Source organism: Mustela putorius, unplaced genomic scaffold (genome assembly GCF_011764305.1).
Source record: "Mustela putorius furo isolate JIRA1106 unplaced genomic scaffold, ASM1176430v1.1 tig00537227_pilon_pilon_pilon, whole genome shotgun sequence".
Taxonomy (NCBI): domain Eukaryota; kingdom Metazoa; phylum Chordata; class Mammalia; order Carnivora; family Mustelidae; genus Mustela; species Mustela putorius.
Genome location: NW_025422368.1, coordinates 6,122,496 through 6,135,720, shown reverse-complemented (window position 1 = coordinate 6,135,720; position 13,225 = coordinate 6,122,496). Strand labels below are relative to the sequence as shown.

The following is a 13,225-nucleotide window of genomic DNA, read 5'->3' as shown; positions in this document are numbered from 1 at the left end:
AAAGTAAACGAATTGCAAAGAATGAAAAATAGTAAGAGTGAATGAGAGATTGTAAGGGGAGGAAAAGTGGGGTTTGAGAACAACTCCTGGTTCTTGACTAGCAGAATCCACTGTAGTCACGGAGAAAATCTACCAGTCCTGTGCACTTGAAACCATAGCCCATTTTCCCAAAGTCCATTAGAGGCCACCACTCCATTGTAACCAGGGTATTCTAGGTTCCCTAAGTTTCACACCCCTGCCTGCAGGTAACAGGCTGGGGACCCTCCTCTTGTCAGTCCTCCAGGCCTGTGGTGTTGAGTGAGCTCCAGTGACACTGGTTTGAGTCCTGTTTCTTATCTGCGAAATGGAGACCACACCTCAACGGGTTGCAAGGCTCCTGTGAGAAAAGGATAGTTTGTTTGTTTGTTTAAGATTTGTTTACCCAGAGAGAGAGAGAGAGAGGCCGGGTGAGGCAGGGGTGAGGAAAGGGAGGAGAGAGGATCTCAAGAGGACTGCCACTGTGCGATGCCCCACGTGGGGCTAGATATCACAACACTGAGATCCAGACCTGAGCCAAAATCAAGAGTCGGAGGCTTAACCGACAGAGCCACCTAAGTGCCCCAAAGATGGTTTATTTTTATTATCGTTAGGCTCAGTTCTATTCCTTCCAGCCCTTTCTGTCCGTTTGGAGGCGCTTTCTCCTCCCAGGCACAGAGACAGAAGACGTTTCCTATACGGGTCTGGGCGCTGTCGGGTAAGAGCCGGGTCTGGGGATCCCGCCAGCCTCCAACACCGTTAGCTTCTTTCAGGAGCGCCAACCCTCCCCGCAAAGCCGCGAGAACGATCCTTCTCCTTGCAATCTCCAGACCTCGCGAGAGTAGGGAGCGCCCGTTGTGGGAAGGACTCGGAGCGCCACGCCTTCCCCGGCCACCGAATGCCCGCCTCCTTTCTCTTTTTCCCGCCTCCCACCCCGCGCTCCGCTCTCGGATTGGCTAGCTGAGTCGGGTCAGTTTTTTCCTGGCCAGAAAGCGGCTCGACAACTAGCCCCGCCTTCTGGCCCCGCCTCCGAAGCCTGTGGATTGGACTGCTCAGCCAGGTGTCACGCGCCTCCGCGGGAGCGCAGACGAGCCAATCAGGCGCTCGGCGTATTTTACAAACTGGGGAAGTAGCTGCAGCTGAAGCCAGTCAAGAAAAAGCGAATCCAGTGTGGGGTGAGCCAGAGTGGTTCCGAGGAAGGTGCGGCGTGGAAATCTTGGACGGACTGGGGGGCTGCGGGGCTCATAGGGAGGAGAGGCCGCTCGGGGTCCTGGAGCGAGAGAGTAGGATCGGAGTGCCTGGAGGGAGCGGCTTCCTGGAGCGGCCTTGGAAGCATCAGGTCTTCTGGGCACATGGGTTTGGGCAGAGGTGGGAGCTTCAGGAATGTCAGAACTGGTGCTCCGAACTGGCTGACCTTTGATCACAGGTCCTGCTTTTCTTCCCATCTCAGCTGTAGCAGTCATGACCACCTTCCAGGGTAGGAAGGATCCTGTCCTCAGGGGTGTATCTCCTACTCCTAGCAAGATTCCCGTACGCTCTCAGAGACGCCCGCCTCTCCCCACAGTCAAACCCTGCGCCCTGGACCAGGAGAACCAAGATCCAAAGGTAAGAGGGGCCTGGTGGGTGAAGATAGTACCTGCAAGGAGACATAACATACCACCAATGCACCCCAGAGCTGAGCCCCAGCTTTTTGTCTTCCCCTCCCCCAGAGATTGGTCCAGAAGCCCAACCTCGACTCAGCAGGCCCCAGGCCGAAAGTCACACATCAAACAGAGAAATCAGAGAGATCGGTGGGGAGCACTCAGCTCCGGAACCCCTTGGAGGAACTGAGGCCTAGCCCTGGGGGACAAAATGCGGGGCCTGGGCACCCTCCCCAGACAGGTACCTGCTGGAGGTTTGAAAAACACAGTCTCCTTACGAGGGCATGGGGGAATGGGGTTGGTGCAGTCTGCTTGGGAGCTTTCCACTACCCTGGTCTCCTGCATACTGTAAGCAGAGTCTTGAACCCTGCTCCTGGACATCTCTGTACTCCCAGAAGCCGCCCCTCCCTCTTCTAAAGCCTTTTCCAGCTCCCTCAGTCACAATCAATTGCCCTGTGTGCTAATACTTTGTAGTTCTTCTTTTATAGCGTGTCATACTTTGACTTGAGCCTGTCACCTCTCTAGAGTGTGATGGTAACTTCTTGAGGCTGGGGGCTTTCTCATTCATCTCTGAGCCCCAGTACCTGGAACAGTGTCTTACTTAAAGTTCAGGGTGCCTGGGTGGCTCAGTGGATTAAAGCCTCTGCTTTCGGCTCAGGTCATGATCCCAGAGTCCTGGGATGGAGCCCTGAATCAGGTTCTCTGCTCAGTGGGGAGCCTGCTTCCTTCTCTCTCTGCCTGCCTCTCCGCCTACTTGTGATCTCTGTCAAATAAATAAATAAAATCTTTAAAAAAAAATAAAAAAATAAAGTAAAGTCCTATGAACTTCTGTGAGCCGAGTTTAATAATATGAGTCTCTAGCTCACTCTTGCACCTCAGGGTGACTACGTAGCAGCCCCGGGTCCCCTCAGCCTTCCTCCTCTTCTCACCTTCTCCTCTTCTCTTGCAGAGGCTCCAGGGACTGTAGAGTTTGTGGCTGACCCCGCAGCCCTGGCCACCATCCTGTCAGGTGAGGGGGTGAAAAGCTGTCGCCTGGGGCGCCAGCCCAGTCTGGCTCAGAGAGTCCTGATTCGAGGGAGCCAGGGAGGCACCACCCGTAGGGGCCAGGTAATGCGACAGGATATGAGGAAATCAGGCTGGTGTGGACGGAGGAGGGAGTCCTGAGTCCGTGCTGATGGCCTCATTTGTGGTGTCAGGGTGCCCGTGCCTCTGCATATTTAGCCCCTAGAACCCCTGCCCACCGACTGGACCCTGCCAGGGCTTCCTGCTTCTCGAGGCTGGAGGGACCAGGACCCCGTGGCCGGACCTTGTGTTCTCAGAGGCTAGAGGCCCTGGTGAGTGCTCTTGAGGGGCTGGGATCCTCAGTTCTTCTGTGAGCTCCTCCCTGGGACCAAGCTGGCCCTGAGGAGGGAAGATACTTCCTGAAAAGCCAGAGCGGTTGTGGAGGCTGGTGGGGCTGGTGGTGAGGCCTGAAGGTTTAGGGCCCACGTCTGACTCTGCTCTTTTCTTTTGCTCCCGTGGGTTAGATTCCACCTTCAGGACCTTCCTTTCACCCCTCTGCTCACCCCAGTTTCCAGGAGCTAAGAAGAGTGACAGGTGGCAGCAGCCGGTGAGGAGAGCATCATTTGGAAAAGAATGATCCAATGTCTGATACAGGGGTCCCTCGGAGCTAGAGACTTCCTGTAGCTTTAAGACTTCCCAGCAGCCGAGGAGGGGAAGGGGGAAACCTGTGACTCCCCAGGCTGAATCCTTAGAAGAGGGTTCAGGCCTCCACAGCCAGGCCTCCGTATGACATCAGTTTTTTTCAGGTTGTGGGGGGAAGAAGGAAAGAAATGAGAAATGCTGTCTGTTTTGTTTATTGGCTAGAGCATAGACTATGGCAATAAATGGGACTTGGGTTTGATTCTTGACTCTCAGCACTTACTAGAGTAAGCTCACCTTACCCCCCACCAAGCTTGTTTCTTTAATCTGTCAAATGAGGGTAACATTTGTATCATTAGAGGTTGTTGGGCAAAGACTTAAATGAGTTGACGTTTGTAAAGCACTTAGCAAAGTGCCCAGCTCACACTTGATACTCAGTGACTGCTAGCTGCTGTCCTTATTGTCGTCAGGACTTCAGTGAGCCAGACCTCAGGATTACTCCTGGAGACCCCAGTCCCACCTGGTGAGTGTGTCTGGCCACGGGGAGAAAAGAGGGGCAGATGGGCTGCCTAAGTTGGAGAAAGCTCAGTGGGTGGGGAGGGGGCTCGAGGGGAAGGCCACATCAGGAGGAGCCACCAAGGAAGGGACCTTAATAATAGGCCAGAGGTTACCCAGTTACACTTGTGTCAAAGAGGTGGTCTCCACTTCAACCCTTTCTCTGCCACTTCCTTTAAGATTTACCTTCCACTCACTGTTCTGTCCTCAGCACTAAGAGCCACCATCACACCCCTAGCCTACTTGGGGTATTTAGATTAGTAAGTGATTACTGAGATGTTGCTGGGCTCCAAGGGGCTGCTAGGCGGGTCCCACTGATGGTACAGTGGGGGCTGTCAAGCTGACTTACCCTCTTTGGAGGTTCCAAAACCCTATGCCGGCCGTTGGTGTGTTTGCCAGCACTACAGCAAACTTCCTGTCTCCTCCTAGCTCCCTCTCTCCCTGAAGGAGAACATGAAGTTGTTACTCGCTCAGATGAAGGAGGAGGGGGCCCCCTAGGTCTGGCCCAGCGGGTACCATTAAGAGAGATAAGCCACACCAGGGTGAGATGAGATCCTTCTGGGATGGGGGGAGAAGGGGAGATGTTTGGGAGGAATTCTCTGGCATTGGCCAGCACTGAGGATTTGTGGGAGGGGATCGGGATGTAAATTGAGTCTGTTTGCCCCACCGGCCCAAGGCTTCTCCAGAGTAGGTCTAGTCTCTGCTTACTAGCTGTCTGGAGCCTGGGGCTGAGAGGTCACAGGTTGGCATATATTTGTGTCACACAGCAGATCAGTGCTGAGAGCAAGGCAGATCTGACATTCATTGACTCCACAAGTGTTTGTTGACCACTTATTATGTGCCAAGCAGTACTCTAGGTTCTGGATACACAGTAGCAAATAAGTTCACATTCTAGAAAGAGGAGACCAAAAAAAAAAAAAAAAGAGTAAAATATATAGCCTATCAGGTGGTGATGAGTGAAAACAAAGTAGGCACTGAAGGGGGTGTGGAAGTAGGGGAGGGGGTATAACAATTTCATATAGATTGGTCAGGGAAATTAATTGAGAAGATGACATTTCAGTGAAAACCAAAAGGAGATGGGGAAGTGAACCATGCAGATATCTGGGGGAAGAATGTTCCAGGCCAGTTGAACTGTAGATGCAAAGGCCCTGAAGCGGAATGTGCCTTGTGTGTTTGAGGATCAGCAGAAAGGAGTTTGAGGATCCAGCCAGGCTGAAGCAGAATAAGGAGGGCAACAGGAAGTGAGGTTAGGGTGATGGCAAGATCAGATTGGGTAAGGATTTAGAAATCAGAGTGAAGCCTCGGCTTTTCCTTGGAATGAGTGGAAAGCCATGGGGCGGGGCGATGAACAAGGGAGAGACAGGATTTGATTAGTTCTTAAAAGAATCCCACTGGCTGCTGGAATGAGGAGACATGGGAATGCAGAGGGGGAGCGATCACTCTTCCACCTTGTTCCTCCCCACAGGACAATAGTGCCTCCCACCTGACATCCTCCCCTGGCCGAGTGGTGCCACCGTCCATCACCCACCCATCACCCTTTGGACGGGCTCAGCGCATACCTTCTCCTGGCCCCTCAGCTCCAGTTTGTATCCACCACTCCAGAGGGTGGGGGGCTTGCTGGGCAAGGGGAGAACATTCTGGCTGGGATCCCTGCCAGGTCGAGCTCTTGCTCCTGCTCAGCCATCCTCCTCTCTCCCCAGCCCTCCTATTCGGTTTTGCGGCGCCTTGCCATTCGTCCCAAAACCCAGTTCACACCCATCCAAGCAGCCCCCAGGGTTCAGAAGGTAAGAGGGAGCAGGGGAGGTAGCTGACCTAGGCCAGGGCGGGGGAGGAAGGGAATGCATGGGAACAGGGAGAGTTACAATGTCCCCCTTCTGTCCCAGGCCCAGGGTTTGACCGGCCTCTCCCCTCAGTCATGCCCTGAAGAGCCTGCCCTGCCCTGGGTATGTATCTGAAGGCTTTCCGTGCTGGGATCCCAGCAGTCTGAGGCAGGCAGACTCCCCCGAGAAGCTACCAACTCTCCAACACTCTGTGCTCCTCGGCTGTCCTCCTGCTCTCAGTTTAGGGCTTCCTGACTAACCTGAGCCCTTCCTGGTATGGGGTGTGGGGTGGGGACGCAGGCAGACTGATCTCCTTCCTGCCCCAGACCGGCTTCCTCACATAGCCCCTCTCCTTCCCTGTGCCAGGAGCAGATTGCAGTCCGGTTATTTGACCAGGAGAGTTGTACAAGGGTGCAGGAGGGGCCTGGGAAACCCCCTGTGGCAGCTTCTGACCCTAGTACACCCGCCACGCTCCAGGAGCTGAAGATGCAGGTGGGTGTGCATGTGGGCCTGACGCCTGCCTGGCAGCGACAGAGGATGCAAACAGGACAGTGTGGGTGGAGACTTTTACCCACACCTTGACATCCCCCTGAGGGCTCTTCTCCTCCCCACAGCGCATCAGTATCCTGCAGGAGTTGTTGCGACAAGAGGTGGAAGGGCTGGCTGGGGGCAAGTGTGCCTCCCTTAATGGAGGTTCCTCTCTGGAAATGGTTGAACTTCAGCCCCTTCTGGCTGAGATTTCTAGAACCCGGAATGCCCCAGAGCAGAATTCAGGGGCCTTACACCTTCCCGGACTGTTCCAGCACCCTGGGCTACCAGAGCCTTATGTTCCAGAGGAGTGTGGGGAAGCGCAGCCCTGCCCAGGAGCAAAGCCGGAGGCAGCTCAGCCCTGCCTTGCAGCAGAGCCAGGGTCCCCAGAGTCCAGCCATAGCAGGGAACCTGGGATACCAGAACCCTCTGTCCAGGAACAGCCTGTGGTATCAGAGCCCTGCCCTCCAGTAGAGCCCGGACACCTGCAGGCTGACTCCCAAAGGCACACTGGACTCCTAGAGCCCTCCCCTAGGATAGAGCCTGGGGCATCCAAGGCCTGCTTCCCGGAACCGAGAAGTCCGGAGTCCAGCCCACAGCCCTGCCGCAGTCAGTGGGCTCCAGAGACCACCACCCTCATCTTCTCCTCCCAACACCCACTTTGTGCCAGCCCCCCTATTCACTCACTCCAGTCTCTGAGATCCCCAACAGGCCAGGCAGGTAAGGAGTTGGTCAGAAGGGTTTCTGAACAAAGGAGGTCCTCATCTCTCACTGGAGGCAGGCCCCTACCTTGCACTGGATGGTCCCATGCTTTCCTCCAGCTCCCCTAGCCTAGCCTAGCACTCCTTGGGAAGGAAGGGAGGAGTTGCCCCTCAATCTCTGTGCTCCTAGTTGGCTTGGCCCCTGGCGGCGGGGGGCGGGGGGGGTGCAGGTAGTGGGAAAGGGCTTTAGATGGTGGGAAAAGAGGACTCAGAGCCTGCACTGAAGTCTCTTTGGCTCTTGGCCCTTAGGTCCCAGCAGTCTTGCCCCTCGAACCCTGGCCCTGAGGCAGCGCCTTAAAGCGTGTCTGACCGCCATCCACTGCTTCCATGAGGCCCGCCTGGATGACGAATGTGCCTTCTACACCAGCCGAGCCCCACCCTCAGGACCCGCCCGGGTCTGCACCAACCCTGTGGCCACATTACTTGAATGGCAGGATGCCCTGGTGAGCCCCCCAACCACAGCCAGGCTTTGCCTGCACAGCACGCCTGGAAAATGGGGTGGTGTGGGTGCTGGGGAGAGAGTGGGGGCGGGGGGCCAGCCTCTGCTCCTTTGGGGAGGGCCATGGGGAAGGGTTGGCTACGGTTCAAGGATGGCTGCTGGGCTGTGACAGCCTTCTCTCTCCCCAGTGTTTTATTCCAGTTGGTTCTGCTGCCCCATAGGACTCTCTGTCATGGTGCATCCACCTCCTGCCCTGCCTTGCTCCTTGCCCCTTTTAGCCCTTATTTATTGTCCACCCCGTGAGACTGGGAGCCCATACCCTTTATTCTTCAATAAAGTTTCTTAATTGTCTTCGGAGTGTCTGTTTCCCACTGGGCCCATCTAGGCCAGCTACAGCTGTTGTTCTCCAGTTGCCCACACGGTGGCAGTGTCCTCCAGCTTAGAGGCGGGCCCTGGGCTCTCTGGATTCCCCAGGCTCCCTCACCTAGAAGCAGTCCTAAAGAGGCATCCCACTCCCGCCAACCTCCGCCCCTGCACAAGTTGTAGGAGTGCAAATCTGGACCTTTCCGGACCTGCTTTTCTTGCTTTTTGAGATCAGTGCCCCGCTCAGGAGCCATCAGCAGCTCCTTCCTGCCCTAGAGCTCCTCTTCTTACAGCTCCTCCTGCATCAGGCAAAAAGCAGAAGCACCAGACCCATATCTCTGGAACCCCCCCTTGTTAGTGTCATTCTGGCTGGTGTCTCCCTACAGTAGGAGGCCTCAAAGCTCTCCGGAAGCTTATATGCCTCCCTTTCCATATCAGAGTAGAAGCCCTGGGCTACTCTCCTCCTCTCTTCCCCCAGAGACAGGACTTGCCAGGAATAAGTAAACCTTTGCCTCTGGCAGAGAGTGGTAGGACCAGAGTCCTTGACAGCAGTGAGGGAAAGGGTCAGCCATTCTCCCCCACTCTGGGCACTAAGTTAAGAAGCACACACATTCTCCAACTTCACTTTATTGGGCAAGGCAACAGCAGCTGTAGCCCCAGGGCCTAGGCAGGATGGGCGGGAAATGGGGACTGTACAGAATGAGTTATAAATGCTAGGAAAGAATTCACTGGTTCCTCCAGTTCGCAGGAAGGCTGCTAGGCCGGAGCCTGGAGCCTGAAAATGGAGATGAAGGGAGGAGAGGATGGAGAGAAAGTTGTGACAGGGGACAAGCGCCAGCCAAACGTTTCCTCTCCTCCCACCTGGATGGGCTCCTGTTTCTGCTTTCCACCCCTGCCGCAGAGGGCCTCCCTCGAATGCCAGGGCTTCCTTTCTGCTTGCAGCTCCGGATGGTAAAGCTGTCCCCCAGCCCCCCGCAGTAGAGATGGTCTGGACCTCCGCTTTCACAGGCACGCACTCTGACCCCAGGGAGCCCTTCCGGAGCCGCTCTGCTCCTCCTCAGCACGACCTCCTCCTCTCCCCAGCCACTTCGATCCCCATCCCCGGGATCGTGGAGAGTCCACCCAGCAAGGCTGCCTCGGGAGCGGGAGGGTCCGCCCCACCGCCAGGCTCTCAAAGGAAGGGGTGGCACGTTGGGTGGGGTCGGCTGGAGGTGGGTGAAGAGGGGAACGGAGGCGAAGGGCGAGCGGGGGCGCGGGGGATGGGGCCCTGCTCAGTCCGGGTAGATGATGAAGCCGGAGAAGGTGCTGTACTTGTTGGTGTTACCGCCGTGCACCTTCCCGCCGTCCAGCTTGATGAAGACTTCGTCACCCACATCCAGGTGCAGGATGACACTGTTGCTGGCGTAGTCATAGTTCTGGTCGGCGTCCTGAGCGATGGCGCTGGCCCGGACCTGGTGGGGAAAGAACACAACACGCCGCTCAGCCCCTGTGCGGAGCCCGGGTGTCGAGAAGCTTTGGGCGGAGTAGGTGCACTGGGCCCGCGAAGGCGGGGCGAGGGAAACGGGCTGCAGGGGCTGAGGAGGAGAGGGAGCTCGCGGGAGACCGCTGAGCTTCTCAGGCACTGCCACTCCCCAGTTGAGCGACTCCACAAGTTTCACGCCTTCTCTGGCCCTCAATTTGAACTAGAAGATGGGATTTCATAATAGGATTAAGTGAGTTAGTACATAAGAAGTGAGTTAGAACAGCGCTTTGCACCTAGAAAACGCTCTATAGGGGTTGCTATTATTAGCATTCAAACAATAAAATTAGCCTGTAGGGTAATTGCTAAGATTATGAACCCGCTCTGGCCTCCTGAAGTATCTTTCCCTTCCCTCAGTGATAGGGTACAGGTGCGTCTGTAGCCTGGGAGCGAGGGTGCGAGCCGTGGGAAGGTGCAATGATGCGTTTTCGCCTCTGGGTGCCCTTACCCCTTATGGCGCCCACTGGCGCTAGGTCATGGGGGTCGCCTTCCGCCCCAACAGGTAACCTCTTCTTCCCTCTGGCCTCGCTGCTGGTCGCCTAGGGCCGCCAGCCCCTTCCCCAGCCCCCCTCTTCGTGTCCCGCGGGAGCTGGTTATTAACTCATTAATTATTCATCATTATTCTAATCACTATTTACCGTCCCCAGGGCCGCAGCGCCCGCGCCACGGAATACAGAGTGGGAGCCGCGCGGCCCCCACCCCCCTCTGAAACCGGCACATTCTAGATAGACAATCGCCCCCTCCTCCTGCTCACAGATAACCTGCAGAGACCACACACACCTACTCAAGGCCCCATGCAGATAGACACTGATCCATTCTCCCACCCTGGACCCACAGACACTCGCATTACACACACACACTCACTCCCTTACACACAAACGGCTGTCACTCCCATGCAGGCACACATACAGTCTCTCTTTCCTTGGGTCCCTGGGGCAGCCCTGCTGGGAGAAGACCCCAGTGCAATGCCTACTAGTCCTGGAGCAGCAGGGTGCTGCAGCTGGAGCAGGACCGGGCTCCAGACATCCAGGATCAGCAGGCCTGATGTGCCATGGTCCACATCTGGCGCATGGGGCATTCAGAGGTCACCGCTTAGCCCCAGTCTTACCCCCTGCGGCTTGTGGGGCCCAGGTGCCTTGCCCAACCCCCACTCCACAGCCTCTCCTTCCCTCTCTGCATGTCCCAGTCCTCCCGCTGAGTCCTTGGAGCTATTCTCCCAAGTCAAGGTGGCAGTGACTCCAACTCTGACCACAGGGGCAGGAGCAGCAGAACCTGGAGGCCAGAGGTTGCCAGGGAAGATGTGGGGCCTACAGAACCAGCCCAGGGTCCAAAGATTCTGCTTTATCTGTTCTTTGCCTCTTTCCCCGTCCAAATCCCTTTCATCATGCTGCCCAGCTGGCCGGTGAACTGCCACATGATTTCCACCTCTGCCTACTGACTCAGTATTAGCCAAGGGTAAGGCCAGCTCTAGAATGGTCTGAGGCCCTGGGTGAGTGTCGTCTTTCTTTTTTGCCTTTTACTCGAAAATACAAGCTGAATGGCCAAAACAAGAACAGCTGCCCACTGCCCATTGCCAGAGACCTGGATTCCATGCTAATTCAAAAGAGCCAGACTCCAGGTAATTCACCCATCCTGAGGTGGGGAAACCCAAAAGCCAGAAAGGCTGCCTCAGAAGAGAGAGTGGCCCAAGACAGGGCGAGAACAGACGCTAACTGGCAGGATGAGACACCAAAGAAGTTTTGGTGTAGGGTTGCCTGTAGTTGGAGAGTGAGGATAGCAGCTGCAGAGACATTAAGCTTTGAGTCCTAAGTTCCGAGTCTGGCACCATTCCTAATGCTCTGTGAGACCCTGGGCAGGTCATTTCCTTTCTCTGGCCCCAATTCCTCTTCAGCTAAATGAAACAATTTGTAAGTTCTTAGCAGCCTGGCGTTTCTGGACTCAGTGACGCTGTTGGGTGAAGGGTTTGTATGCAGCCCTCAGGTGGAATGAGTGCAGGGAGATTTAGAAAGCTGCCCGGTCTGCTCTGGACCTGGGTGGGGGAGGGGCACCTCACCTGTCCATTCTTCATCAGGTCGGCCCACATGCTGGTGCCGTCACCGCCGCGCATGAGTACATGGTAAGCGAAGAAGTAGACACCTGGCATGGGGCAGGTGAACTTGCCGCTGGCCGCCTCGTAAGCGTTCCCCACATTGGTGACCACGTCGTCGAAGCGCAACACCTCGTAACCTTCGTGTGGCCGCCGCAGACCCGCGTAGAAGGCGATGCGAGGCACGTAGCCTGCAGGGGGCGCCACCCCGCCAGGGCCTGGGCCGGGAGGACCGGGTGGACCTGGCCTGCCCGGCTCTCCTGGAGGCCCTCTGGGGCCTGGGGGGCCCGGGGGCCCTCGCAGACCTGCCTTCCCGCGCCGGCCCACCTCTCCCTTGGCGCCCGGAGGGAAGGGGGGCACAGAGGCGGGAGCGCCGTCGGGTCCAGGGCCTCGCGGCCCGTGTGGGTCGCATACCATGCGGCAGCGACCCAGCATCTCATAGTGAGCTGGCCCGCGGGAGCTGTGCACCAGCAGCGGAATGGCCACCAGCAGCAGCAGCACCATGGCCACCCCGACGGCCGCGCCTGCCACCCGCTTGCGGCGGCTCAGCCGCGACGCGGCCAGGGCCAGCAGATCCTCCTCACTCTTGGGCGCAATGGCGGCGGAGGCCCGGGGCTCTCCGCGGGCCCCCGAGGCGGTGGCCGGGCTCGGGCCCGGGTCGGGACCCCCCCGACGGCTGCGCCCGGCCCCCCCGGCCCTGCGGGCTCCCGCCTCAGCGGTGCCGTTCCCCAAACCTTCCGTCAAGGCGGAGGTCCCCCCCGTGGGTTGGGCCAGGGGGCTCCAGACGGTTCAAAACCCGTGGTTCTCTATTACCCTCCCTTTCAGCCTAACGTTCCCGGGCGCCTGAAATCAACGGCTTCTCGGACGGCCGGTTTCTTACAGATCTAGGATGCCTGCTCTCCGGACAGCTGTTTTCTCAAGGATGGCGGCGCCTAGGTCCCCGGCTACCCAGACGGATCGCTCCTGGCCGGAGCCAGGGACTACTCTCCGCGCTCTGGACGTCCCGGGCTCGGCGCTGCGGGTGGCGCCCGCCGGACTCGACCTCCTCGTAGGTTTGCGCTCTGGCTCTTGGCGAGCACTGACGCACCTTTCTACCCCAGCCGCGGCCCCAGCCCCTGCTAGAGCCCTGGACCCGCGTTTCTCTCCAGCTGGAGCTCTCCCTCTCTGCGTCCCTAACCTTCCTCCCCTCCCTCCCGGGGCGGCAGTGCGGGTGGTGTGAGCCGCTGCGCGGCGGGAGCCTCTATAAGCGGCCCGGGGCGGAGCGACCCCTGGCGCCCAGAGTGGGAAGCGCGGGGGCGGGGCAGGCAGAGGCCCCCACCCGCGTCCCCCCACCCCCCCAGCTTCTCGGTTCCTGCCTGTTCTGAGCCGATTCTGCAGGAATTCACTGCCCCCACCCTATCCTTACTTTCACCCCACCCTGAGTTTGGTATTCCCAGAGTCCGGAGGAAGCCAGAAATAGATATGGGATAAAAAGGGGTCGACATACACACACAGAAGACAGACAGAGGTGGATTCCAGAGCTAAAAAACCACCCCCTCCAAAGAAAGGCCCACAAAAAGGAAGGGTGATAAGAGGTTGAAATTCGCCACCCCACGACCCTCAGTGCCGTGACCCAATAACACATGGTAAAACCTTCAACAAGTACATGTTGGCCTGACCTGGAAAAGGCAAATTTCCAGCCACCCCTACCCTCGACCCTCAATGTTGGGGGGCACAGAGCAGCGAAGAGGGTGAAGGAACGAGAGGGAAAAACAGATCAGGCTTGAGGAGTGAGCAGGAAACCGACAGGAAAGCAGAGAAGAAACGACAGAGAAATCAAAGAGACAGAAAGCCAGATAGAGACGCAGAGACAGAGACA

At 57.3% G+C, this 13,225-nt stretch overlaps 2 protein-coding genes across 6 annotated transcripts; one reads left to right on the top strand and one right to left on the bottom strand.

Moving 5' to 3' along the window:
- Positions 1 to 1,079: 1,079 nt before the first annotated feature.
- Positions 1,080 to 7,750, top strand: LOC101692819 (trophinin associated protein). Of its 5 annotated transcripts, none has more exons than XM_004778881.3 (15): positions 1,080 to 1,215; positions 1,466 to 1,620; positions 1,725 to 1,896; positions 2,605 to 2,762; positions 2,852 to 2,989; positions 3,182 to 3,264; positions 3,767 to 3,819; positions 4,281 to 4,393; positions 5,317 to 5,433; positions 5,552 to 5,635; positions 5,735 to 5,794; positions 6,038 to 6,163; positions 6,286 to 6,919; positions 7,210 to 7,403; positions 7,588 to 7,750. In XM_004778881.3, exons 2-15 carry the CDS (start codon positions 1,477 to 1,479, stop codon positions 7,618 to 7,620), a joined length of 2,109 nt encoding a protein of 702 aa, XP_004778938.1. In that variant the 5' UTR covers positions 1,080 to 1,215; positions 1,466 to 1,476; the 3' UTR covers positions 7,621 to 7,750. The 5 variants fall into 5 exon arrangements, with proteins under 5 accessions (XP_004778938.1, XP_012904642.1, XP_012904643.1 ...); XM_013049188.2 differs by having other exon boundaries at positions 1,105 to 1,215; positions 1,442 to 1,620; XM_013049189.2 differs by having other exon boundaries at positions 1,130 to 1,190.
- A 629-nt stretch (positions 7,751 to 8,379) lies between these two features.
- Positions 8,380 to 12,613, bottom strand: C1QL4 (complement C1q like 4). The gene is made up of 2 exons (XM_004778877.3): positions 11,335 to 12,613; positions 8,380 to 9,213 (listed from the first exon to the last, which is right to left on the bottom strand). Exons 1-2 carry the CDS (start codon positions 11,869 to 11,871, stop codon positions 9,034 to 9,036), a joined length of 717 nt encoding a protein of 238 aa, XP_004778934.1. The 5' UTR covers positions 11,872 to 12,613; the 3' UTR covers positions 8,380 to 9,033.
- Positions 12,614 to 13,225: the final 612 nt, after the last annotated feature.

Excerpts from the sequence above, each read along its gene's own strand:
- C1QL4 (XM_004778877.3), bottom strand. The coding sequence starts at position 11,871 with ATGGTGCTGCTGCTGCTGGTGGCCATTCCGCTGCTGGTGCACAGCTCC. Across the intron at positions 9,214-11,334 it reads ACCTGATGAAGAATGGACAG|GTCCGGGCCAGCGCCATCGC; the intron begins GTGAGGTGCCCC and ends TTTCCCCACCAG.
- LOC101692819 (XM_004778881.3), top strand. The coding sequence starts at position 1,477 with ATGACCACCTTCCAGGGTAGGAAGGATCCTGTCCTCAGGGGTGTATCT. Across the intron at positions 1,621-1,724 it reads AGGAGAACCAAGATCCAAAG|AGATTGGTCCAGAAGCCCAA; the intron begins GTAAGAGGGGCC and ends CCCCTCCCCCAG. Across the intron at positions 5,636-5,734 it reads CAGCCCCCAGGGTTCAGAAG|GCCCAGGGTTTGACCGGCCT; the intron begins GTAAGAGGGAGC and ends CTTCTGTCCCAG.